General features: G+C 44.4%; 1 protein-coding gene across 3 annotated transcripts in view; it reads right to left on the bottom strand.

Annotated features, from left to right (window-relative positions):
• Positions 1 to 1,338: 1,338 nt before the first annotated feature.
• Positions 1,339 to 27,723, bottom strand: part of TTYH3 (tweety family member 3) — a 95,891-nt gene continuing 69,506 nt past the window's right edge. The window contains exons 8-15 of one of the 3 annotated variants that reach the window (XM_073361979.2): positions 20,645 to 20,700; positions 19,565 to 19,657; positions 19,344 to 19,436; positions 18,403 to 18,539; positions 14,324 to 14,500; positions 13,109 to 13,184; positions 10,859 to 10,960; positions 5,128 to 5,210 (exon numbers count right to left, since the gene is read on the bottom strand). In XM_073361979.2, the coding sequence (XP_073218080.2) occupies positions 10,880 to 10,960; positions 13,109 to 13,184; positions 14,324 to 14,500; positions 18,403 to 18,539; positions 19,344 to 19,436; positions 19,565 to 19,657; positions 20,645 to 20,700 (713 nt within the window). In that variant the 3' untranslated portion in view covers positions 5,128 to 5,210; positions 10,859 to 10,879. Of the gene's footprint in view, positions 5,211 to 10,858; positions 10,961 to 13,108; positions 13,185 to 13,913; positions 14,101 to 14,323; positions 14,501 to 18,402; positions 18,540 to 19,343; positions 19,437 to 19,564; positions 19,658 to 20,644; positions 20,701 to 27,723 lie in introns of those variants that run through there. The other 2 variants (XM_073361980.2, XR_012161099.2) reach the window with 2 other exon arrangements.

The raw sequence follows: 27,723 nt of genomic DNA, 5'->3' as shown, positions 1-27,723 counted from the left end.
CCTGCTCTCAGAGTTTAGGAACTGATAACATTTAGAATTTTCTGCCTCCTGATGCTACCTCGCCAACCGTGCATAGGTCACTCCCCGATGTCAGCCTCTAGTTAAAGAAGGGGAGATTGGGAGTGCAAAGTGAATCTTGGGTAAAATGCAGGGCCGGGTGGGGAGCCCTGCCAAGTCCTCTTTCTCAACAAAGCAGCAGAGTCTGTCCTAGTGATTGGAGGGGTAATGTTCCACCTGACTGTTTGCTGGTGTCCCTGCACAGTTGTGGGACAGTGTGGCTTCTTGGTGCAGTGCAGGCGGTTGGAAGCCTGGCTTCTCTCAAGACTCCTTGCTGCAGGCTGCCTCTAGCAAGGAGCTTCGCTCTCTCTGAAATAGAGTCTCCACAGTGCCTCCCACCCACAGTCCCAGCTCTTCCATGCTGCTCTGGCAGAAATACGCCACCCGGGAGAATACGCCACCCGGCTAGAGGGAAGGAGTGCTAGGATAGCCAATATGCACTCCCTCCCTCTCAGCTCCTTTTGGATTTCTGGCCACGTTCAGGAAACAGATCCTGGAGTTCCCGGTTGTGGAGTCAATGTCTTCCTGCATGACGCTCCAATACTATCCAGGTATATCCTGCCTGGTAATGAAGGACCTTGCAATGCAGGGAAAGAAAAAGCCACAGGGAGGAGAGTTTCCTTCTCCCCCAAAGCTACACTGTCCCTTTCAGCACAATGAGGATCTCCATTATTTCCTTTCATTCAGCCCTCTGCTCCCCAGGTCCTGCCATGTAACCACCACCCTTCTAACAAAAGGATGGGAACCCACCTATCCTTAAATCAGCTTGAAGGGGCCCTGTCAGCAGAGTGACGCTCTCCCTTTCCTCCCTCCAAAAGGGCACTGTGCAGTCTCTGCACTGACTTCAAGCCTTGGCTGCTCCCGGGGTGCAGGGGGGAAGAAACCAGACCCAGGAGTCAGAGGTGGGTTTTATCTACATAAGCATTTGTAGATTCTGCTGAGCAAGTGCCTCCATCTGCTATCCACACCACAGTGCCAAGAATTACAAGCAGAGCACAAGGCCAGCCCATGGAAGCTGTTCTTTCTGGGAAAGCCTGGACTGTGCACATGAACATTATATGTTCTAAGGGCAACTTCCGTGTGACTCCTCCTCTGGGGCCATTCCAAAAACTCCCCTCATGCAAAAACAGCCAGTTCAAAGCACTCAGATGGACACCCCTCTGTGCCCAGAGCTGGCTATACAAATGAATACCTTTCACATGGGAAGAACTCAAAGAGGGTGGGGGGCAATCAAATCCCCCCCCCCCCGGCAGGTTTGGTCACATGATGGATGCTGCGATCTCCATTTGAACCCTTTTATCAGCAAATAAAATGAATTCAGTTAATAGTACATACAGGATACAAACACTACAGTTATATTCCCAAGACAGCACAAGAAATTCACAGCCAAGTCTTGATTCGATTTCCTTTACAATTACAATGCAGTTCTGAACACTGGACACAAAAGAGAGTCCAACATGCTATTTACATTTCACATTGTGGAGATGTTGGTGTGCTTGAAAGGTCTCAGTTCCAAAAAAAATAAAAAAAACCATCATTTGTACGAGATGGAGTGGAAAGAAACCCAACAAACCAGACAAGCCGATGACTGTTTATGCTTTTTAAAAAAAAGAAAAAAAAAGAAAGATGAAGTGTCTTTGCTGCTATCACCTTTCTAACCACACAGGAGCTGCCTCCCGTTTTGCCGTCAGCAAGGTGCCCGGAGATCAGAGTCTCACGGTTCCCCTGAATTTTGGAGCCATGTACTAATAAGCAACAACGTGGCTAGGTTCTGAGATGATTGTGTGCTCTTGAGAAGTCAGCTGGGACACATTCTGAGTGATCTGGCATGGACATTTCACACATTAAAATGCAATACAAATTACAGAAGAGAAAAAAAAGACACTCCAGTTTTACTCACTGTATCCAAGCCTCCTATAACTAGTGGTGCCACTTACAACTCTTTGCCACTAAGCTCCTGCTGTTCACCCTATGGTGGGGGAAGGGAGAAGAGACTCTGGGAGATCTTGAATTTTTGAGGGGTCTACTCCTTGGCGGCCATGCTGTGCCTACATGCATTCAGGGTTTGCGCACACACACACACACCCCCTCACCCCCCAACCAGACTGGTCATTTAGACTACAGCGATCACTTCACACCCGTACTAATGAGCACATGCTACTGGCTCTGCAGCAGATCCATTTGGACTAACCCCTAGAAGTGCCATATACAAAAATAAATAGAAACATTGCATTAAAATATGCAGTAGGACAGCAGGGCTCTGTGACTCTTTACAAAAGTGCAAAATCCATGTTAATTAAAGGAAGTCCTGGGTGGAACCACACAGTACACAGAGCACACCACTCACTCTGCAGTCTTGTTCTGCTGGCCACGCAGGGAGCGCAGCGTCCCACAGAATTCTTCCTTAACACACTTTAAAGTCACAGAGCACGGATCTCCAATCAGCAACTGGCTATAGCCTATGAACCCTGTTCGAATTCGTTCTGGACAGTACAACTGATTAAGCTAAGCCTGGGAAGGAAGCAAGTTAAGGCAGTATCCAGCCTGGATACTGCACTGAAAGGTATTGGCTCTTTGTTATTACCAGCATTGGACTGCTGGCTCTGGCATGTTGCATCCTACTTCTCCTAAGGCCCAGTAGGAAAACCCATGTGTTCTTTGTACAGCAAAAGCTGCCGACAGCTGCACCTGTTTGACTGAAGTTTATTTCCTGCTTTATGCTCTTCCAACACTTGCCTTAAAGGACTACTGAGAGGCATGCAGCAGATTTTGGGGCAGTTCTTCTAAATCTAAAAGCCTCAAGTATTTGAGTCTGTGCAGCCCCTAGCTGACAGACATGGGAAATAGTCCAAATTGACTACGGGAAAATGGGGGTTTCTCTAAATTGACAAAGTGTGGTTTCAGGTTTCCCCACTCAATCATACCAGCTGTTCAGAGCATCCAACGGTCCAGAAGCTTGTAAGCCAGCAGTGTCACATGCTCGTATACCACCCACAACACATGCAGCTCTCATACCAGGTTTTAAAGGGATCTGTGACGGAACATAACTAGTGTTTACCCTGAGACCTCCTCTCCAAGAAAAACGGGTCAGTGTGCTACTTTCCTTCCTTCCTTCTTCCCCATTCCTCCAAAGGTTGGAGGCTAGTCCGTTAGTGGCTTTTATTTCCTTGAGATGTCTCAAAATACCCCTTTTCTTGGAGTATGTACGCTTCCCCTATAGGAAGTATTGGCATCCTAGTTAATCATCCATGGAATATGCAAAATGTTCCCAGAGTGGTGATAACTCACCCCCTAGTAAAGAGAAAAGGACAAGATCTGGAGAAGTCTGATGAGATCATCCAGAGCAAAGGCAGATTGCTAGGCTGACTGGTCCACATTATGGACATTCACAAAACAGAGCAAACTAAAAGATGAGAAAGGAGTTCTCCTTTGATGCAATCCAGATATTGTGGTGCTAGATTTGAACCACATTTGTCCTGTGGCCCACCTCAGATTTATCAGATTTTGTACTTTAATTCTGTTTCTTGCTTAAGTCTCCCTAAGTAACTAGATTAAGACAGCTTGCACAGAAAGGAAAATTCAGAAAGGACTATGCTTTGATCTACTGGAGTAAAAAGTTCATATCCATTTATCGCACAGCTGCACATTGGAGTCTTTTCTAGTAAAAAGTGGTTTATGTCCTGTAGAGCACCATTCTTCAACGAAGCACAGAACTGGCGTAGGATGCTGCCCCCTGCAGGTACACTCCATTGCACCTGTGGCCCCTGCACAGTGTGCTAGGAGATACTAGGAGTTTATTCACATGTGCCTTGTGTATGGCAGTTAGTGGTTAGCAGTTATGACCAGAAAAAAAACCCAACAAAAAAACAACCCCCCCCCCCCAACATTCATGTGTTAAGACTTTTGTTTTCTGATCCTGGAGCGCAGAGCCAAGGAGGCTGCAACCTTGCTGCTCTTATGACGAACTTTGGGCTGAGGCCCCAGGATCCTCCTCTAAAGCCAATGCCACGGGACTTGACTTTTCTACTCCAAACATTAATGGAGGAGTCCAGCAGTCTGTCACAAGTAACTCCTTGGACTCCTTCAATGGAGCTTACAATCTCTCTTGCAAGCTGACTGTCCCATGAGACCTAGTGCCAGGCTATTGCCCTAGAGATCTGAAACTATTTAGTGCAAAAAAACCCTAAGTCTTACAAGTCTTTTCCTGGAAAAAATTGGCACCAAGTGAGTTGCTGGCTCCTGTGTGTTCTGTGTGCACCCAATCTCACAAAAGCAGCACCCAGAATGCCATCTGTGAGTACAGGGGTTTCCCTGATGGAGCAGAAAGGTCAGGCTCACAGCAATGGGCAGGCAGGGGTGCATCTGAGACAGCTGGCTGGTGCTGAAAACCGCCTACTCCTCAAGAATGCAAAAGCTGTTTATAAAGGGGAAAGGAAAAGCTTATTTAAAGTCACCAGAGGGGAGAGTGGAGCCCAGGTCAGACTCCCAGCTTAAAGTAGGTATTCAGTGACACAGGAAGGGAGCCTCCACACAGGGTATCAGGCAAGAAGACTTCTTTAAAAACACTAGGCGCACATAACTTTTAAGAGTGTACATTGGCATGGCTTTCCCGATCTGTACAGTATAGTCATGGGCTCGGAGTCTCTGCTTCTTCAGTGCACTGCAGACTGAGCAGCTCCGCTGGATCACCTCACAGAACTGAAGATCTGCAACGTACTTCCATCCAGTTCCCTCTGTGGAATGGAGAGGGTAGGGGAGACAGAAGTAAAACTATTTGCAAAGGTTTCCTGATAGACTGTTGACAACGCTGGCCTCAAGTAGGTGAATCCCAGACAAACTGGTGTTCTTCTGCAGGTGCTTGCACACTCTCTCTCCACGTACAACTAGGTATAGATTTAATTTGAAAGGGGCTTCCATTCAGATTGCCAATGCACAGGTACCAGGTTGGAGGGGTGGTCTGTATTGAAGAAGCAGGAGTTGCGCTGGGTTTGGGACAGGAAAGCAGGGTTGTTCTACACTGACAGCACAGGGTAGCAGCAGTTGGCACGTTTGTTTAGCTTTACTATGTCTGCGTTATGTTTTTAATGCACACTGCCAGAGTCTGGGCGAGGTTGGTTGGTAGCGAGGTATTTGGCTCTCATGCTGGAGGTGTACTAGAGGAAGACAAAAAAAAAAAAAAAAAGACAGTAAGTCAGAATGATGTGAACTCTGAATCAGATTATTAGCACCTCCCAGCTCACTTGGGTTGGTGTTTACAGCTTACCAACGAGCCTTGAGCATGGTCCTCTGAGGCTCTGAAACAATCTTTCATAGGCCATTACACAGCCAAGTCAGAGTGACTAACGCTTTTACTCCTGTTACAAAAAGAGGCTGGCTGAGGCATTCATGTAAGGACTAGCCGATTTAGTCACACTCCTAGCAAGATGGAAATACCAGCGTCAAGAAACAACAGACACAATTTAATCCAAGTATTCTGAACACAATAGAAGAATGTGGGTGCAATGCCTATATAAAAACCCACCTGTCAGGATTTCAGTGGCTCAGCAGTCAGATTGCCACCTTCAGCCCTGTGGAAGATGGGGAGGTTGGGGGTAAAAAGGAAGGAGGAGGTGTTTCATGTTCTCAGGAGAACGAAGTTGTCAATAGACCATATGCATCATGACAATAGCAGCTTAGAAGAGGACAGCTGAGGTTATGCACAGGGCAGTCATCTGTCCACAGAAGATAACAATAAGGCTGGAACTAGACTGATATCCACTAACAATAACTGGATGGTTAGTATCAAAACCTGGCTTTGGACAGTTTTCCTACAGCCTGCCAGTAATAAAGACTGATTCTGGGGTGAAGGTGGAAATTCATCATGGCTAGATTGTTTTTAGAAGACCGCTCCAAGGGAATCCAGTAGCTGAATGATATGAACTCATCCAAACCATCTTCAGTTTTGCTAGAACACAGGAATGAAACCCTTAACACTAGGACTTGTGCACAGCAGTAAGGATAGAGACTTTGCGCCTTCATGAAACTCCAGCCATAAACATTGTTACTGTAAACAGGTGGAATTCCATCTTGTGTCATCATGGCATTAATATGCTTTACAGCAGGACAAAAGACACAGATGTCAGCAGGGTTAATTCCTGCTCCCCTCCTGCACTCTCCTTTACAAAGAGCTGCTATGAACTTTGTCTTTACTTCCTGATAATGCTGTTCAAAAACTGAAATTTCAACCTTTAAGCTCTCACTTAAAGTAGCAAGTTATATAACTGAGTGTAAAAAATTAAATTCCATATGATGAATCTTTCCCATTTGACGAGAACATTGTGAAGTGTTCTGTACCTGCACAGCAGAGACCAGAGCACTATGTAAGGTAACAGCATTTTGCCATTATTCTGTCAGTGTCTAGGAATGAATCTGTATTGTAGAAGAGCTCACCACCTCAGAGCAGAGCACAGGGATCCCTAGTTGTATTAGCTTGTAGAGATGTTGATGCTTCATTTGTGTACTCACTGACTGCTCATTTTTAAGTCCCTTCCTGCATCAGAAAAGTTTGACCTGAGAGAGGACATGGGTATTTTGTGGTAACAATGACCCAGCCCAGCACTAGTGTGTAAATGTAGAAGAGTGTGTGTCTGTCTCTCTCTCTGGTCTTATCTGTGCTCTCACCATTGAGAGAAGGACTGAAAAGGAGTCTAGCAGTTCTATGGATGATCTACACAGGTGTGTAACTATAGTTGCCCCACTACCCCCAGAAATAAGAAGTTTGGGGCTTGTGTTTCTACCAGAGAGTTAAATGTAGTAAGCTCAACAAAGTGATTTAGATCAAAGTTCTCCTCTGAGGAACCCTATAAAAGTAGAGTATTTCAGGGACAGCAGGCAGAGCTGGATTTCCCCACTGGCGTCACTCGAAGCAGGAGTCTTTTAAAAGGAGAATTTTTCAGACAGTAGCACTCCATCTGTGTTGGGTGGGTGGGTGAGAAGCAGGGCGTTAGAAGAGAAGTGGATGACTGCATGAATTCAATCCACCAAGGTTCTTAAAGGCAGTGTTTAGATAAAGGGAGTGTTTAGATAAAGAATCTAGGAACACATTTTTCACATCCCTTCCTAGAGAGATAATACACGTAGACCTGCAGCTGCCATCTATAGAAGAACTGTTCAATCAAAAGAACAGCAATCCAGTGGGGTGCATTAAAGGATGTACCAGATACACCCAGTGGCATGCAGAGGCCAAGAAGATATTGGACTACTGCTCCCATTTTTTCACAATACAGAAGTCTGAATAGCACCAAGAAAGAGAACAATAATTCAAACTAAAGAGAAAATTGGATAGAAAGTGAAACAGAAGGTATTGTTTTAAATTCTATCCTACCTTAAACCGCCATAAAATGTCTCAAGCTGACAAAAGCCATGGAAGTCAGAGTTAAGGCTGATGTTCTCAGTTCATGCATATTGCATCTTAGGTTGTGTCCACATTATAATTTTTAACCAATTTCGTAACCAGTTACTGGCAAGGTTAGCTCGAAATAGGGTTGTACATCCACATATAACATAGTTAGAACTTGGTAGTAAGGCAGCTAACACTGTTTTGCTCTTCTGGAGTCAGACAGACACATGAATGTCTTCTTGTAAGCAGCTCATCTCATTGTTTTGGAAGTGCTTACAGAACCCCTAACAACAGAATTGGCTGGTCCTGAGAGTGCATTACCCCACATGCTACAGACACCACTCTGAGGTATTACTCCTGCATTGCACTTCCAAGGGAGCACAGGGAAGAGGCTCAGAGAGATGCTAACATCAAGGTGGGCTTGTAGATACAGGTGCCCCGTCGGTGAGGTCAGGAAAACTGCCAGAGGGACACTACCTGAATGGTGTTACCTGTAACCATTAAAGTGACTAAACAGCTAACTGTGTAGAAAGCCACTAAGTGTGGACAGACATTTGGGAAAACAAAAAACAAAGAGACTGTTCACAGCTAAGTCAAAGACAAAGTACCATCCTCAAGTCAGTGTTGGCTGGATATTGCCTGTCTGTGACACAACCTTAAAGTTATTTCAAGGTAGACTGTTGTATTTAATTTCCTTAAACAAAACAAATCACAAAAAAACCCCAGCTTTCATTAAAGGTTATAAAATCATGTATTATGGATCCTTCCAGCATTCTGGCTAGGACTCTCCAGGTGCCTATATATCTACATTTATTCTTTTTAAAGCCACATAAGCAATACAAGTTTTAACATGTATTTTCATAATTTTGTTAGCTACCCTATTGCGCCATCATGAACTACCCAGTAGATGGATATTTTGTCCTGGTGTCTTGTACTTTGACACACACCACCAACCACTTACCATCAGTCAGCGAGAACTGCTATGGTATGGTGTACATTTGCGTTTCAGCATTTCTGCAAAAAAAAGTGTACTCCCCCACCCTACTCCCTAATGAATCAGACTCCCCCTGCCCCCCACATTAGGGGCAAAACACATTCAGAAACGTTCTCTCAGCACACATTGGCTAAGTAGGTGCCTAACAAATACACTTTGCGGGCACAAAAATTCTTGGCTACAAAAAACTGAGGTGCACAGAGTTATCTGACTTTAAGAGGCCATATCTGAACGTAAACCAGATAAACCTTGTGGTCTTTGCAGATCACCAGTACTTCACAGCTATTACACACTACACTGCAAGACCGTACCACGTATATGCACCACTCCCATCCAATATAATCCCTGGAGGCAGCGGAGGAATACAGTACTTCTGTATGGCAAAAATGCTTAACATGCTAAATGCTAAAACCTCATGGGTTATCCTGGTTTAAATCAGCTGCAAATTGAAGCTTCAAGGCTTGAATTTTATTTATTTTAAGGTTTGACCCAAGTATCTTAGACAATTTTGGGCGCAATAAAAGAACAAAAACAAAAAAACGTATCAACTGCCTTTTTTCAGTGCAGGGAGATAGGGCCAGCCAGCGGATCCTGAAATTGCAGAATTCTAGTTTTTAAAGAGAACTATACTTAGAAGCGCGGCTTAAGATGAGCACAATTTTCGAGATCTTGGGGAGAGTGCAAGAACCTTTTATTTTTGCAAAGCCACATATGACTCTTGGCCTGACCTTGGTACACAGAAAAGATTCTAGGCTGAGACTTTGTCAAGTTTCAGTCCAGAGAATATTTTAAGTCCCGAGTCAAATCCCTGTAAAACAAAAGTTCACAGTAAATAGTGTTGATAGACCCTTAAACACAACGTTGCTAAGAGGGTCACTAGAATACCTGCAGGAATAAGGAAGCAGGAAAGCACCAAGCGTAGATGCCCAAGGAAGGTCTTTGCAAGAGTGCTACAAGAGTGGAGAAGGCTGTGACATTCTGGAGAGCACTAGCATCATGCATTAAATGTTCACGTAGATTTCCATTCACACACTGTCACAGAGTGCACCAAGGCACAACTATATTTCCCCCCACCAATTCAGCCAGCATCTTATGACCCAAGCACGTCACAAAGCAGAGCAGACAAATGGCAAGGCAGCAGACCAAGCAGTGACATGAGACAATGGTATCTAGCGTGAGGTGACAGCAGAGAAGTCCCAGCAGGAATGGTGGATGTGGAAGAGGAGCATCAGCTTTATGTACAAGTATGTCTGGGGACAGGATGCAAACTGTGGATTGTGGACCATACTAACCCAATTGGAAAGAATCCTGCATTCCAAACGGTGCTAACATTTCCACTTTGTTTCAGTAGTGATTAGAGTTTTCTTTGGACTGATCACAACGTACTTTATCCAGTTACAGTGAGTTGCTCAGGAATTCGGATTACACAACATACTCCTCAACTCGACCAAGTCACACAGTTCATGAGGTATAACTACAAGACCTGGTACCAACCACTTATTCATTCCTACTGTAACTAGTTCTGGTTGCCGACCACTATGGGTAGGGAAGGAATAAGGGCTATCCTGGAGACTGGTTGTAACAGCATATTACTCTGACAATGAAGCAGTGCAAGGAAAGGACTCACTGGCACGCCATCCACAGCGTATGCAGGAAATTGAGGGAATGCTTTTGGCATACGGAAGTGTTCAAATAAAACTAGGCAGAATCAAGAATTTTAGTGCTTGTGCCTGGCCATCAGGGAAAAGTCGCTTACTTATAGCCCTGAATGCAATGATAAAATGGAAAGCTACATATGTGAGCTTGCAGTACAGCTGCTGGTTCTAACAAGCAAGGTGCAGGAGGAATTGTTTGGTTTTAAGATTCTATGGCAGAACTTAATGAAAGTGGCAGAAAAATCTCTGGTTTCTAGCACATGCCATTGTATCAGTGAGCAAAGGAGTAGTGATAAAAGGTTCAAGGGAAGCCAGAGGTGGTAACAGACAGCAAGTCCTTATTAAAGGACAGCTACGTTGATCCACATTATTGTTACCAAGTGGATACCCAAGACGGGAGTAATTCTACCTTGTGCTTTGAGTGTGGAACACTTTTGGTTTGGTGCACTCTCTGCTGCAAGGTGTAGATACTGTTCTTCAACTTGGAATCTGTGGACTAAAGCAGCAGTGACTTTGGCTCCGCTCTGAGGTGTGGGTCTCTGGCTGTCAGAATGCATACAAGAAGCCTTGCCATCGTGAAATGTTGATATTGCTCCTTCAGTCGGCACCAGAGCAACCCTGGTTAGCTTCAACCCTTGGCAGGAGGGAATGCGGAGAGGTGCAGGGGGAAGGAATGTGAAGAAAGAAGGCACTGGCCTGGGGTAAACAGTGCAGGGATGGAGGGGCGGGTGGGAGTGGAGGAGGGGTTGAGCGAGAAGGACCTTATTTCAGTACCTGTTCCATTTGCGGGCGTGGTTACCAGTACGTCCGTGCACTGTCCGAGGGCTTAAACTGCCAGCTCATATGGCTGCTACTGTCCATGGCAGCCAAATACAACTGTGATGATGCAGGAGAGAGAGAGAAAAAGAGAGTGCAGCCTCAACGTGCATGAAAAACACAGTGCAAGCAAGTGACACGCTGTGGTGTGTGCCAGTGATCAGGAGGGCTCTACCACCCTACAGGAATAGCCCTTGGACAAGAAGGAGGAGAACGATGAAAGGAACGACTGGGGGGAAAAAAGAATAGACAAACAACGCAGTAGGTGATTAGCTCTTCTAGGATCATTCTGTCTTGGTTTTTATAATCTGTTCCCACAACCAAAGCGGAGCAGGATACTTCAGTCCTGGCCACGCACTGTCTCTTTACTCTGCTTCTGTAGCTCCTTTTTGCGGATCTGACCACCCAAACAGGGGAGCATGAACACAGATATTTTTTCTGTGCACGCCCAAACAGCAGGAATCGTTTGCTGATTAAATGGGCTCAGCCTTTTCTTCTGCTCCTGGAATAGCCTCAATTGGTTAATACAGAGACCTGCCTACGAATACTCTGGAGGATCCGCTCTACCCCACTGCCTGCCTAGGTGGGGAGCACAAAGGGATCCATTCCCTTTCCCCTACCCAAGTGGTGTGTGAGCACGCTCAGACAGTCCCTTCCACTATCTGGGATGTACATTCTCCTTCAGAAATCCCATTTCCTCCTCTGCTTGGGTTCCTCCTTGTGGTCCAGGCAGGGAAGCTGGGATACACTCTCCATCTCACCTCCCACACTTAGACATAATGGCTTCCCCCACCACCTCCCATAGCCCTTCTCTCTGGCTGCCCCAAGTGAAATTCCTTTGAAAAAACCCTTACCAGCATCTCTCCTCAGAAGCAGCTGGAAGTACCAAGATTTAGCTCCACATTCAGGGCCATTAATGCAACCAGCTACTGAAGAACCAGGGAATCCTCTCCTCATGGTTAGAGCTCCTGCAGAAAGAAGCCTCCTTTTTCTGAGGCAGAAGAGCTACAGGGTGGGAAATGCTGCGTGGCAAGACCTTGCCTCAGAGGAATAGGATGAACAGGACTGTGCAGTGTTAAAGGGACAGTGCATTTGCTGTAACAGAGAATTCCAGCAGTACAGCAGCAGTTTAGGACACCGCACTGAAAGCTGTGGCTGACCTTTCTCTGGAGCCAGCTCCATTGCCAAGAGCAGATAATGCTGTTTAAGCTCAAGTGCTGAATGTCAGGGACCTGGAACAAGTTTTTTTTTCCACTCTAAGCAAGCTTCAAGAAGTTTGGCCAGTCTATGAGAAGTATAAAAACAAGTCCTGGCCTTCCTGTTTGCCACTTTTGCCTCTTCTAAATTTAGAAGAGAGTCTTTTGTTCTATGAAGGCCCCACTCAGTGAACTGGGCTTAGCCCCTATGGTGTGGGCTTTCATTAATTATAACGGATGGCCTGTTAAGTATACTATGCTACATCCTCAGGAACTGTTAGCAGGTTTGTTAGTTAGTATTCTGATGGCCCATGCCAAAAGGTGGTATTGCGGTAATGAGATTACAGCATCTGGAGAGAGAGTGGAACACTCATCTAATTTTTTTTTAATATATAAATAAAAATCCATATTTTACTCAATAGACTAACATGGCTCTGAGGCCACTTCAAGCTCTTGATTACCAAAGAACCTTCCATGAAAGATTTTTTTCTCCTTAGGAAATTAGATACAAAAATAAGAATTCAAAATTTGTGAAATGAAAATAAAACCCTTCAAAAATGCAAACTTCATCCTCTTGTTTTCACAGTGCAAGTTAAGGAGAGATTCCGCATTACCTTTGGGTTTACTGGTTCAGCAGTTTATTTTGCAAACTTAAAGGACCAAACCCACAACTAGTTAGTAACTGTGTGTGAGAGAGACCCACTCACCGAAGTCACACAAAGTTACTCACAAGATTCAGTGGTGGCAGGATGAGCCCAGAGCGTTATTAGGTTTTATTTAATTTGATCTTTTTCATACATACCATGCCCAAGTAGCATACTGGGCTTTTATTCTCAATAGCAGCTTAGACATGGCCTTGTCTGTTAAGTTTTTCATGATTTATGGACCAGATCTTCTGCCTTGAACTGCATGATCAGCTCCCCCTGAAGTACACAGGAGTGGCATGTGCATAGCCCCAAAGTAGAACTTGGCCTCAGATGTTGAAGCAGAGAGAAGCAGTAAAGACACTTACTGAGGGAGGTGGAGACTCCCGGCCAATCAGAGGTGTGTTCTCACAGCGGGGGTTCTGGAAGTTTGCATTCTGGCTCCTATGAAAGGGAAATATACATGGTGATAGAGGGACACATAGCACATTCTCCAGCATAGACACTTTGGAACGGACACAGGATAACCCCAATGCAGGGCACTATTACCTCCCAACGGACACGCTCTGGAAGCATCACAATTCAATTCCCTAGAATGCTTTCCCTACATGCCAAATGGCTCACTTTCACTTTGATCAATTGGACGCTAACATGGGTGCCTGTCTATCTCAGAGTACACTCTCATATTCCATTTATGAAGTACCCATCTCAGTATCTGTGGTGCTTTTTTTATTTTATTTTTTTTAAATGTAGAGCTAAACGAATCCAGCCTCCCTGCCCAAAAGTTCTCCCACATTTATTGTGGCTGTTAACGAAATAGATGAACCAGTCCAACACAGACAGGCGTTTCAGCCAGCCAGCCAGCCACTCCCAGGGCAGGAGCTCTGTAGAAGGATTAACTAAACTCAGACTGCCCTGTCTCAACTAGATGGATCTGGAAAGCAAAGACCTTTGACCTCAACTGCCTAAGGAGGACAGTCTAAAGCTGCTGTGATGTGGATCTCCACCACTTGGGAGGTTTAAAACTTCTCTTGCAAAGCAGTTACTTTTGAATAGTCCTTAAGGAAAAAAAGGACTCATCATAGAAACTGGTGACACTTAACTCCACCCCTTCCATAGGCAACACTGTAAATCCTCAAACACAAGGCAATTCGATATTTTCTAGTCATCTACCTTGTGACATGCATCCGACGGAGTGAGTATTCACCCATGAAAGCTTATGCTCCAATATGTCTGTTAGTCTATAAGGTGCCACAGGACTCTTTGCCGCTTTTACAGATCCAGACTAACACGGCTACCCCTCTGATACTTGATACCTCGTGTAGTTATTTCCGTTAGAGAACAGAAACACTTGCCAATGCTGCAAGTAAAAAGGTCACTAAGATCAAACGATATAAACAGAACCTTTTATCACTCTTCCTCTCAGGCTTATCACACTGCTGTTAGTGAGCTTGTTCATTTCCCAGTGCAGCTGCTGCAGAAAGTTCTTTAGCTAGGCTGTGCAATGGACACCTGCAACTAAAGTACAGCAAAGCATTTTGGACAGAGATAGCTACAACATGGCTCCTCTCCTCGCTACTCACATGTACTCCGTGACAGGAGCATTGCTGACTGTGTGTGCTGCCGCTGGAATGCTGGTCTCACTGCCATAGCTACTCCCACAGCTATAGAGGCTGGGCATGTGCACCCTGTACAGATTATCGTGGGTTTGTCTGTTCCCCTGAGCTGCAGATTCCTCCTCCCCATCATCATCCGAGCTCCTGCAGGAAAGAAAGTTTATCCTAATAGCCTAGAATTGTTATGTTAGTGGGGCTTGCAAGACACCAGAGCACATGGTAATCCCAATAACCTTCTAATCCTCCTCCACACATCCCCCCACCCAACAGCCAGTCAGCGTGTGCCTCAATATGGTAGCATAGATACAGACCCGAGCAAACTTCTCCTCCCCAACCAATAGAGTGATTCAGGCCTCCCACAAACGCCATCTGGACTCTCTCAGACTGCAATGTTTTCCATATCATCCCAAAGTCTTTCCCACAGGGCTTGGCAGTCAACACAATGCCACAGCTCCCCCAACCATATAAACTGGAGTGTGGACACACCCAAGAACACTTGGCGCTTGTTTAAATGGGGCACTGCTTGCAGAAAGAACCTTATACCTGGTCTCCCTCATACACCATACTGAAGTTGAACTTTGCTGCGTACTTCTATTTCTTGAACTGATTTCCAGAGGTCTTCCATGTGACATACCATAAGATAAGGAAGTTGATTCTGCAGCTCTATACCATGAACTCCCACTGAAGACAACAAGAACTCCATTCAGAGTGGCCACAAAAAAGGTCCCTTTCTACTTCAGTGTATGACAAAAAACTTTTGGAAGCCAGTGCAGTAGGGCTTAGCTACTGTGGGATTGAGGCATTTTTGCCTAGGCTATTCCTTCCTTTCCTAAAGACCAGAGCCCTTGCTACTTTAAACATACATCAAAATCAGATTTATCTGGACTATTGTTCTCTTGAGGTCAATGTTTATACCTATACCTTCGTGGTTATAAAAGGTAAGTCTCATCCTACACTTTGTAGGAATGGAAGGATTGATTTTATGAGAAACTAACTTTATGAACTGAGTTCTTTTTCAAAGGAGAACCGTACATCAAACTCTATGTAACAATGGTACCACTTTATTCAACTGATCTCCCCTTTGTGTGCAACAGTTATATATTTGTTAAAATCTGCAGATGTATTTTTGCTATTTTTACTCTTAAGCCCTGCAGAGCCCGCCAGCTACAAGAGGGGCATCTGAATTTTATTCCTTCCTGGATAACAAAATTGTCTAGTAACTGGAACACTCTGTTCCAATCTCTGTTTTCAGTGGGTTTGCACAGATGGAAGAGTTTGCCCTGCAGAACTTTCAAAATTAGCAATGATGCATACGAAAAAACTCCTCAAAACAATGACTAAAAAAAAAACCAACCAATCAGAACCCAGATTGAGTTTGCAGTTGAGAGAAAAGTTTGTTATCAGGACACATTTAATATGCAATCAATGAGAAACAAATCACTTCTCCGAGCACTGCTACCACAGGAAACCTTCAGCTGAAGGCCAGCTGGTGGTCAAGCAGAATACGCAAGAAAAAAAAAACAGACTAGTAAATCTTGTATGATATTCCACCTTCAGAACTAGTCTCTACTGGCTGTTCTAGGATTCCAAAGAAACCACATCTGCTGCCTTCTCCTCTAAGCTGTCTGAACCCAAACATACCTTGTTTTTCCCTGGTGCAGTATTCCTTAGGCAACTTGATTCCTCTCCCCTCCTTGACATGTAGTCCCACCCCTATCCAAATCAGGAGCAGACAGCATGTGCCTCCTGTGAGGCGGTCATGAAATGATAATATCTATTTCTTACACAGCACTTTTCATCAGATTTCAACGTGCTTTACAAGGGAGGTCAGTACCATTCTCCTCATTTTACAGATGCATGAATCTCAGATTCTGAGCCACACAGTATAGCTCATTATTGTTAGGCCACTGAAGTTGGTTTCAGAACACTGTTTTTCAGAGGCATAGGTGAACACTCGGTTACTCCTCAAACTGAGGCATGTAATTCTGGACTAAGCAGGTGACAGCAACAGAACCGGTTTATAAGTCTGAAGAGACTGACACCAAAACCCCCATATGCCTGGAATGTAGATCTCAATCCTTAAAATATTGTTCTAAATATTTACAGAAATCAAACCACACTGCTAGAGACAACTTGAGATTTTGTTGATTATAATCGACAATCTAGGATTGTTTTTAGGGGGGAAAAAAGTGTGAAAAGAAAAACATTAGGCAGTCTCAAATCCAGACACCACATTTCCCACCAGCTGAACGCATTATGTTAACACTGGCAAGCCTGAACAGATTGCAAGTCAGCGTGGACTCCTGTATAGCCTACACCTCCCCTTCAGTTTGGAAGGGCAGATACAGGTATCATTGCCCATCACTTGACTAGGGTGGCATGGACATTTTTGGGCCATTGCAATACTGCATCACTGTTGTGCAATTTAACCTAATTCCTGCCCCTCTCATTCCCCTTCATGATATTCTCAGTATAGGGATATTGGATAGTACACTGAACAAGTCAATTTCTGATAGGAAACATTCCACACTGGCAGGGAGCTGAACAAAACCGGATGATGTCTCCAACGTCTATGATTAGAAGACCAGTTATCGCATGTCTTGTCAGTTGCCCTTAGTGTCAGTAAAGTTTTACTAAAGGAGGCAGACACTGCATTTTATCCGTAAGAGAAGCCACTCCCTGAACTGGGTGCAGAGAGTACAGGTCCCAGCTTGATATGTAGACCTGCTGTTTGCTGCTGCTCATGGAAAGAGCATCAAGACCTCCAATTGTTTTCTGGGAGACACTGATATATTTCCAAGTACCTTTTTTTTTTTTTTTGCGCGCAGGAAGGGCAGCCCTCACCATCCCAGGAAGTCTTCCTGTTGCATTTGAATGCCTCCAGTTCTGTACACTGAGCCTAGGACACTCTTAAAATCACCCAAATCATATTGAGAACATGAACATTTGTTAAACACCACAGGGTACTTTTCAAACAAATGAAAGCCAGTGCAACACGGTATACAACAACCAATGCGATAACTGGCCCGGTGACAGATGGACCAATAAATCCTAGTCTCATAGGAACATAAGACTGGCCATACTGGGTCAGACCAAAGGGCCATCTAGCCCAGTATCCTGTCTTCCGATGGTGGTCAACGTCAGGTGCCCCAGAGAATGAACAGAACACGTAAACAAATGATCCATCCAGTCGACCATTCCCAGCTTCTCATAGAATCATAGAATATCAGGGTTGGAAAGGACTTCAGGAGGTCATCTAGTCCAACCCCCTGCTCAAAGCAGGACCAATCCCCAATTTTTGCCCCATCCCTGGCTAACAGCCATTGATAGACCCATCCTCCATGAATTTATCTAGTTCTTTTTTGAACCCTGTTATAGTCTTGGCCTTCACAACATCCTCTGGCAAAGAGTTCCACAGGTTGACTGTGCATCTCGCCTTCAGTTACCACCACTACATATCCATTAGAAATAGCAACAGGTCTCTGATTCCTTCAGTGCCACAAAATAATAGATGTACTTTCTATTTGGTCATCTCTCATTACTGCTGGGGCCATATCCTGCTCACATTAGTCATGCAGTTAAGTCCCATTGACTTCAATATAATTGAAGGAGTAAGGCAAGCAGGACCTGATCCTCACCACTTCAGGTCTCTCTCCCAATACTAGGAAAACACCCCTCCCACCTCCCAGTAAACGATGCATTGACAGACAATAGGTATTGTACAGTTCAAGTATTGCTGTCCTCTGCCACCCTAGAGCTATACCATTAATCTCCAACTAAAGACTAATCATCTCACTCTGCACACCATCAAACCTCTCTATGATGCCTCTATACAGAGTTGCATAGTAATAAGGTTCTGATTTAAACTGACCAAGTTAAGGCTAACACCCTCCTCCCTTTGGGCCTACATTTCATAACATCTTATCCCTCATGCTCTTAGAGCACACATGGTAAGGAGTTCTACATGCTGATGGGCATAAGTCCAGTTGCCAGCTTTCATTAGGAAACAGCTCTATAACCCAACAGTATCTAATCCCACTGCATACCTTTTTTGCTGCCAAGTGTGTGGGACGCTGCACACAATGGAACTGAACATAAGAGCCGTGACAAAGGAGAAGAGAACCAGGTAAATGAGCCCTTCCACTCCATCATAGCAGAAGCCTGTCAGAGCCTGGACGTAATCCTAAAGGGAGAAATTAAGCAGAGCCTCTTGGTTCACCACAAAAAATAACACTGCAATTTCCATATTCCAAAAATCCCATCACCTGGATTCTAGCTCACCACTTAAAAACGGAGCCATTTTCCACAATGTACTTTGCTTGGTTTCATTCGACTCAGGGCTTGTTTTTAAAAGCTAACAAACCCCCTTGTTTTTATGCAGGGCTCAATTCAGGAACAGATGTACATTGTATTCTCAGCCATACATACAAAAAACGAAGATCAAGATAAGTCTGCCTGTTCCATAGTTTCACTATTACTTATGAAATCAGCAGCTCACAATTTCCAGTTCTGCAGCTCTTCCACCCAGTGCCCCACTACACGTGTGCACAGCTAGATCTGGACTATAAATTTAACTGTACATCTTGGCACAGCAGCAATTCACTCACCAACATGGGGATCTTGCTCCACCGCTATAAAGCGCTATACATGTGAAAGGCACTGGACCCAGAACTGTATCAAGCTTAGAGTTAAGGTCCATGAAGCCTCAGTGATGCAATTTGTAGAAGCACAAAAGTTCACCAACTAATTCCCTACACTAATCTGCCATATTATATTTAAAAAAAAAAAAAAAAAAAAATCACCCCAAAACAGGTTCTCTGCCCTCTCTGGAAGTGGAGCAGCAAAGCCAGACAAAAAGTATCTACTGTATTTTGATGCTCCAGAGAGCTTTGTACTCTGACCCTCAAAGAGCTCAGCACTCTGGGGCTCTGTATCTGCACAGAAAGTGAATATTTGTCAGCTCCAGACACTGATTTTCCATACTCACCAAATGAAGACTACGACAGTCTACCAGTGCAGTCAGGTGCTGCAAATTGATCTCGGTGGAGTTTAGAACCTCCTGTATCCGAGTAAGGTACTCCTGTAAGCAACAAGCTAGAGATTAATAGAACAAAAGGGCTTTGCAAGAGCTTATTTAGGGCCTCATGTTGAGGGGACACATCCTTTACTCGTCCAGTGCTTTCAGAAGGTAAGTTCAAGACGTTTTACCTTGGAGGTGGGGTACTCTCTGATGGCTGACCTGAGCAGCTCCAACACATCATCCTGCATTTCCACCAGGGCTTTGTGACTTCCTGATAGCTTCTATTCAAAATGAACATGAACATGGTCAGTCTTGAGGGGCAAGCCAGGCTATGCGCAACAGAGGAATTTAGGAACTGCCATTGCCAAGTACAGAGATATCATCTACGTGGCAGATAATCCAGGGTAAACTAGCAGCATCTCACAGCTGTAATGACACTCCACATAACCCACTTCAGCTCTAAAAGCACAGGATGGAATCAGCTTTCTAGTCTGTACTTTTTCTAGTCTCCTCAAATATACATAGAAATACAGACAGGGTCAGATTAGTGGGCAAGGAAGTAATTCCACTCAAGCTCCACCTACAATCCCAAGCTCCTCCCACACATAGCAGCTGGATTTTTCCTGTACAAAATTATCAGCAGTGAAATAATGAACAAAAATGTAAAAGTAAGTATTAACACCCCACTAAAATGAACAAGGCAAGTTCACACTCCTCAGCAGCATGCCCAAAAGCGTACCTGATGGCATGATGCCACATTTTAAGGAGATTTTGGGCAGGCAGAACATAGTTACTGAAACTGCATTTTATCTACCAGCAAGATTAACATCTCTGCTCTTAGGAAAAAGGTGCCACATAAGCAAAAAGTAAAACTCTGGTCCTGACCACATCTCATCTGAGCAGCAGCAGCATCTCCAACAATACTGCGTGCACCTGACTTAAGAAACATGAGCCTCTTATTGCACCAGTACCATATCTCATAGCCCCTGGAAGGGTTCCCAGTCAAGTACTGTCCAAATCCAACCTTGCTTCCCTTTGGAGATCACAGCCAGAGATGGCACAACTACAGGCCACAAGCTAGAACCACCATTAGATCTGAAAGTCCTTTCCTGTTACCAAAGAAGGGGGTGACTCAGATGGGAAAAGCCCTGATGTTTAGACCAAGCTAACAATCTCGTAACCCCATCTAGGACCGATTTATCTTTTTAAATCCAGCCCCACTGAAATGCAGCTTGCAGCAATAGAAGGGTGTGAGCTGAGATACTCACCTGCTGAAAGGGGTTTGGATATCCAGCATTGCAGGCAAGATAATAGCGTAGAGTATCTATCAAGACAAAGACAAATAATAGAATAGAAATCAGGCTATATTTATTTTCCCCCCACTTTGAGCGTTCTTATGCTTGCTGCAAGGGAAGATTTAATTCTAAGAGCATTAGTAGCGATATGCTGTGTGAGAGGCAAAGTGTGAGCGGACCCACTTTCTTCCTTCCTCTGTGGTGTTATGGAGCATGGAAGACACTGAAGAAGGGAAGTTGGCTACATTCTGCAAGAAAGGAAAACCTTACTAAAAGCTGACCCTGTTGCATTTTTTTTTCCCAATAAATGGTGAGAGACTTTCCCACCTATGCAGGAAAGTGAGTCATGAGAACAGAACCACCAATGCTGTGCAGAATCAAATCAGCTACCATACTCAGTGGCACTCAGACAGCACACTGGGCTGGAGTCTGAGATTTGATTTCTATGATCCTACATTGAGAGAGAGAGAGAATTACACGGACATGGAAGAGTGTGCGCACACCGGTGCTTATGCTACACATCTGCTGTAAGCAGAGCTACCTGAATATATATTTTAACATGAGAAGAAGGAAGGAGACATCTTTGCAACATGGATTTACCCTGCCTCACTTGAAGGAGCAGCTGGTTTTTAAACAGTACTCTTGGGGGGGGAGGAGGAGGAGGAGAAAGAGAGGAAGAGACACAGCCTGGAACGCGCCTAAGGAAGAAATGGAGATGGAGCTGCTGAATGGAAGACTTCTAGCATAAATTAGAGATGAATCATACTCTCCTCTACCAGTATATGCAGACTGCATTAAAACACAGCTTTTAACATGCATTGTTTCTTTCACACCTTTCTCCTTGCTTGCTCAGAAAGGTGTTTTCTGCACACAGCCAGAGTCCACTGCAGGTTTAACCCACAGGAAAGCTCCTCCTGCAGTCGAGCATACCAGGGTACTGGAACTAGAGGTGGTTCTTGTGAACAAGGCAACATCAGACTTCCTCATAGCACCCCAAACAACACTGAAACTTGCCCTGTGCTAAACTCAGCCTCTAAAAGTCATTCCCTGCCAGCTAACCCCAGTACAGTGGCCACCACCAGCTGCAAAATACATTTAGCCCTATACACTGACAGGTCAGCCTGTCAAATGCCTAGAAATGTACCTGAAAAAGAAGGATCAGGACTACACCTGATGCCCACCTAGACCTCTTCAAGGGCTTACCAGTTTGAGGGAATGAAGAAATTAGCACATGCAAGTTACACATCCCAGACTCCATTAAGCCATCCTTGATGAGGCCAGAGGGGATTTTTGTAAGTAACCATTTATCTTTCCACAACTCCCATCCCTTCAGACTCATTTTTAACCCGTTTGCAGATTTCAGTTCCTCTCCAGCATTCATTCTGCCAACCTCTCTTGCCTCTTCCCAGAAGAGAAGTCAGTTTAGAATTGCCATGCATAAAACAGACGACGCCTCCCTCCCGCACACAAAAATAATAATCGGGGCATTCTGCAGATTGATCTTTTTCCTACACACTATGAAGATCCATTGAGAGAGAAGTGACTTTTCCAACTACTCCTCACTGTGGGGCTCAGAAGAAAGAACAGAGAAAGTAAAAGCCACGTGAGGGAGCCAACAAGTAAGGAGAGCAGGCCTGCTCCTGCCGCACTTACCATCAATATTGCATGCACCTTTCATTGTGCCTGTATAGACACTGGGACTGAGCGATACAACACAACTTGTCAGCTCCTGCATGCTGGCAATGGAACCTGACAGCTGTTATTTATAATTCATTAGCCTACTTTGGGACTGCTTCCACCAGCTGCTCCATCTCTCCCCACTGAATTTTGCTCTGGGACGACTTATCTACAACGCAGCAGAGCCATTAAACAGCAATTCGCAAAAACTGGGCAAATAATAGGATAGTGTGCACTACTGAATGGATCATACCACGAGTGGACTGTGCGCACACTTTGAATCAGAAGGGATTGCTTATTCCAGGACTACATTAGCAAACAGACCTTCCCAGAGCAAGAATATCATACATAGTCCATAGTACCCCGAAGTCGGAAAAAACAGCACAGTGACTGCAAGATGGAACTGCACCAAGTTGCACAGGACCCTCCCCACCAAGCCCAAGAAGCTTCACCTGGCCAACAGTCCAAAAGCTTCCTGGTCATATTTTGGACACTGTGGGCATGGCATCAAAGTTGATTGGCTTCAGTTCATGTGGTTACTAGTGCTCTGCTCAGAAATGAATCTCCTCCCCGTCCACCCCATTCTCTGGATTGTGGCATCCTAACTAGCAGCTCTTGTTTTAGTAGTAAGGCATTAGAATCTATTGACTTACCCTTTTTATGAGAGATTTCTAAACAGCCAGTCATTTGTCTGGCAAACATTGAAGGAGTAGATTCTTTTACTGCACTGAGCACAGCTCTGCTGCAGGGAAGCCTGCTGAGAAGTCAGTTGCAGCTCCCAGTGCAAGTCTGAGTACCTTCTCTAAACTATGACTCTTGCATAAAATCCCTAAATCACCCTACACTAGCCAAGGACAGATATTAAAGTGCTCTGCTCCTGCCACACACCCTTCTTAGCCCCCCACTACACCCCCACCCCCACCAAGCAACCCCTTATGCTGGAGATGGGTTAGCACATGGGTGGCTGATGTGGAAGGTGACTAAACTACCCCTGTTGGTGCTCAGCTAGGTTCAACCGTGTTGTAGGTTGAAACTGAGGTGTGAACGCCCCTTCATTTAAGATTGCTGTAAGGGTCAGATAAGGGGCCTAAAATAAGGCTAATGAACATAGGCAGCAGGTAGAATGGGCCAGGGGAGGCTGACTCTCTGCCTTTCAGAGCACAGATGCCTGGGTCATGGTGGCTCCCCCACTGGTAAGCAGCAGGTGGCAATTAGAGGTACCTGGGGGCAGCAAATGTTCCCCCCTTGAGTTTTTGTACTTGTTCAAGTTGGGTGGGGTGAGCGCTTGGCTCAGGGGAGAGGTGGAGAGCACAAGCAGAGGTCTCGGGGGGGAAGAGGGGTGTGGAGGAGAGGAGGGCGGCAGGCAGTGGGGGCCTAGGGGCAGGGACGGAGCTATGGTCTGGACACCTGGGGAGCTTCCAGCACTAGGGCCAGCCTCCCCAAATGCAGGAGGCATGCATTGCCCATGTGAATGAAGTCTGCCCAGAAACTAGCACCATGTGGGCAGACGGTTCCACTGGATATTTTTCTGAGAGAAAGCATGTACACGCACACACAGGTTGACAGAAGCTTGAGCATGTAAGCTGAGAAACTGCTCCTTTTGGTCTTGGTTTCTCCTGCATTCAGAGAAGCAGGACTTGGTCTATTCCTTATAAACAACCAAGACTGCATCCAAACAAACAAACAAAAAAAACACAACACCACACACCAAAACACCAGACTCCATCATCATCAATTTTTACTTCCAACTGGAACATCCCCAGTTTGACTAGTTGCTCTGGTCCAAAAGGCGTAACGGCGACAAAGTTTTTATACACAAGGGGAATTCTCCCTTAACATCTGTCCAGAATATACCCCTCCAATTCTGTCAGCTGCCATAAGCACATTGATGGCAACTTCATCAGCTCTCAGAAGTCATCTTTTCACCCCTTCAGAGGAGATGCCAGTTTAGTTTTATCCTTTCAGTCTGAAAGCCTACAGGCCAATCCTTAAAGTCTGGAGGTGGTTTTTGAAACTGGCCTTTAAAGCGGTCTCCAAGAGAAGGGTCATACTGGCAGCTGCTTAGGCTGCTGCTGGCAGCAATCCTCCTGACCCACATTCTATGGGAAAAGGAAGATAAAGAGCAAAAATAAGGCAAGGGAACAATTTGATAGAAACATCAATTTGAAATCCTCCCTAGAAAGGAAATTGAAACAGGCTACCAGCAACAAAGTCAGTTTCATCTGCTAGAATCTGCTTCTCACTTCTGCATACATAGCCTTACAGTTCATAGTTTTATAACGTGATGGCACTGAAGCCCAGCAGAATTGTAGTATGGCCTCTGAGTATGTATCTTAAAACCAGAGGGAATCCTGTATGCTAGGATGGAGAGAGAACAAGCAGCATGGACTGTTTACAAAGGTCACTTTATTTTTTAAAAATAGAATCAGACCGTGGCCTAACCTGCAACTCTTTGGCCATTCCTCACATTTACCTGACTGGTCTCTCTCTGCATTTCACATACTGTGCTCAGAAGAGATCATAGTAAGAAGAAGATGCACCGTCTCCATACTGTTTAGTTACCACTGAAACTTCCACAGTTCCCAGTGATAATTAAAATGGGAGAAAAGTAGCTTTCTTCCCAGGGTATCCATACCGCTCAAGTGGTATTGTCACATCAGACAGTAAGTGGGAGTTTCCTTAGAACTAGGGATGGACAGGAAAGGGAGTTTTTGCATGGTATCTATACAGCTTTTCAATAGAAGATTTCAACCTCACTCAACTGAAAAAGAAAAAAAAGAAAGAAAAAAGGCAAGCAGAAGTCAAACTTTTGGTTAGAAAAGACTAAGTTAACAATCAGATTGACTGATGTTTGACTTGCTAATTTAAGGGAAAGTCAGTGAAACTACAAAGTGGAACCTGGGTTCTAAACTTGGTGAACTTAGTATGGGGGGGTGTTGCAAAAAAAAAAAAAAAAAAAAGCACACACACACACACACACCCACCACCCAACACATGGATAGCACTGAAGACTCAACTCTGTCTATGAACCCCATACAGTAGTGGCAGCATAAAACACTGCACCTCCTATCCACATGCCTCAACCCTCACCCGGAGCAACTATCTCCAGGGTTCATTCAGTCTGGTTTCTGTGCTGAGATAGTCAATAAGAGGCCATCTAGGACAGTAAGTTTTGCAACATGAACATCTGTCCACTAGTAACTGACGAAAGCCAAATTCACTTCACACTGACTGCTGAACAGCGAGAAAAAAAAAAAAAAAAACACTAACAGCTTTCAGACACTGCCCAACTTGACTGGATTTGAGGTGAAAAGCTCCATTACCCACTCCTTGAGCAATGCAGTCCCTCAGATAAGCTAGTCTGTTCCAGATGCAGCGTGCCAGTAAGAGATAATCTGGAGAGAGGTCTTTTTGGCTAAACATATTACACCTTTTTATTTATGTGATCGACTAAATCATTTGGTAGTAACAGGATCAGAGAAAGGGAATGAGGCTAGAAGATGGCCTCCTGCTTTGAAAATAAACATGTTGGCTGCACCATGGCTTTTCGTTTGTTTTTTTAAAACTAGCAAAAAGAGGTGATTATCTAGTCAGTGTTCAATTCCATTGGCTCTCTCAATTAATGAATACCAGATAAGCCAGACACACACTGCCTCACACAAAATGATTAAGTTTCTCTCCTCTTCTAGGAGATTTGTTTTAAGAATTCTGGTCCATTTTTTGTAGCAGTAAATGAACAGTCTTCTCTTTAGCTCAAGAGTGGTGACAATAGTGATGCGCTTAATCAGATTATTTCCAGTGCCATTGGTTCTGCTTAGATCTGAAAACTGATGAAAATACTAACAGAAGCAGTTTTAGTCCTGCTGCCCAGCTTCTCCAGGAAAATGTCCCCTTCTCCTAGAAAGCTCCTATAATTTTCACACAAGTTATTGCATCAAATAAATGAACCTAGGTCACACAGCTACATGGGAAACCTTGGACTGACTGCCATGCCAGCAGAGCTGGGAGGCAGCCTTCTTAGCCCTCTGTAGGGCAAAAAAAAAAAAAATAATAATAATAATAAAGGGTGGGGGGGGGGAGAAGGTGACCTGGCATTACCAAGACTGCTTAATTTGGATGTGGCAGTGACAGTTCCAGGAAAGGAGCCTCATCCAGACATCAGCCAAAGAGACGGTGTTTCAAGGGCAAATGCCTGTAAGGGTGATAAAACCCACCAGGACCTAGAGTTTCTTTCTTCCTTGTACTAACAAATAGGGTACAAATACTGAAGACAAGTAAACAAAATAAGGGATATTATTAACTTAACCTTTCTGTTGGAAAAACATTTACCTAGCATGGTTAGGAGTAATGCAGAACACGACTATAGTTGAAGGATTAGTACAAAGAAAGCCTCCTGGAAGAACAGAAAATCTTTTCCTAGTTGGTGTTCTTTGCACAAACATTTTGTTTTCACTGCTTCTTTTGTGTAGTTAGCTAGTCTCCCCACCATTAAAAAAATCTGACTATTCAGAATAAACTGTAAGAAAGATTTCTATTTCCAAGTATTACACTCTGTTAGAGGTGTCAGAATCTATTCCATGGAACTTCGGGAGATGAATTAAACCTTCCATTAAAGTTTGGTGTCACATGGATGCATTAGCGCAGTTATGATGTAACATGTCTTTCATGCCTGTCATTACTAAAAATGTTTTATAGGTTATATTTCTGATATCACACTTATAATCCTGCAGCAGGCATTTAGTGAGTTCAAAAATTCTCAAAAGACAAACACAGAAGTTAAAAGCAGACATACATACACGTATATTTGCATTCCTTTGCCTGGATATTAGAGGCAATGATTAGTGTCTTCCTCATTGCATTGTTTTTTATTTTTAAGAAAAGTACGAGAGGAAAAAATAAGCAGAGTCCTGCTTTAAGTTGATGGTGTGCCTTAAATTACTGTTTTTAGATGCACCCTTGCTGGTCCTTGAGTGGACCTCAGAGATCCCAGCCCTGAGCCCTACAGGATTATCCTTCTGGCTCAAGTGCACATCACACACTTGATAATGAGGACAAGGGCCATCTGCCTAGCACCCCTGAAATAGGTATAGGAAATGCAGTTGCAGTAACTCATAGGAAGAGACAACTTGCATCATCACTCAAATTTAGTCTCTTGTGTTCAGCCATCTCCCCCATGCAGTCCAATGTGATGGAATGCTCAAGAATTAAGCCATTAAAACCAACTCACTGCTTAAAAGGGAGAGGGAGTTCATGAACAAATTAAATCACCTCCCATGACCCAATATAAAACAGGCCACACTGCTAACTGGAACTACAGGCTTTGTCATGAGGTTGTTATTCCCTTCAGTGTCCCATTTAGACTCATCTACTAGCCT

This window comes from Lepidochelys kempii, chromosome 10 (assembly GCF_965140285.1).
Source record: "Lepidochelys kempii isolate rLepKem1 chromosome 10, rLepKem1.hap1, whole genome shotgun sequence".
Classification (NCBI taxonomy): Eukaryota; Metazoa; Chordata; order Testudines; family Cheloniidae; genus Lepidochelys; species Lepidochelys kempii.
Note: the sequence above shows the minus strand (reverse complement) of the source record. Positions and strands in the feature narration are given on the sequence as shown.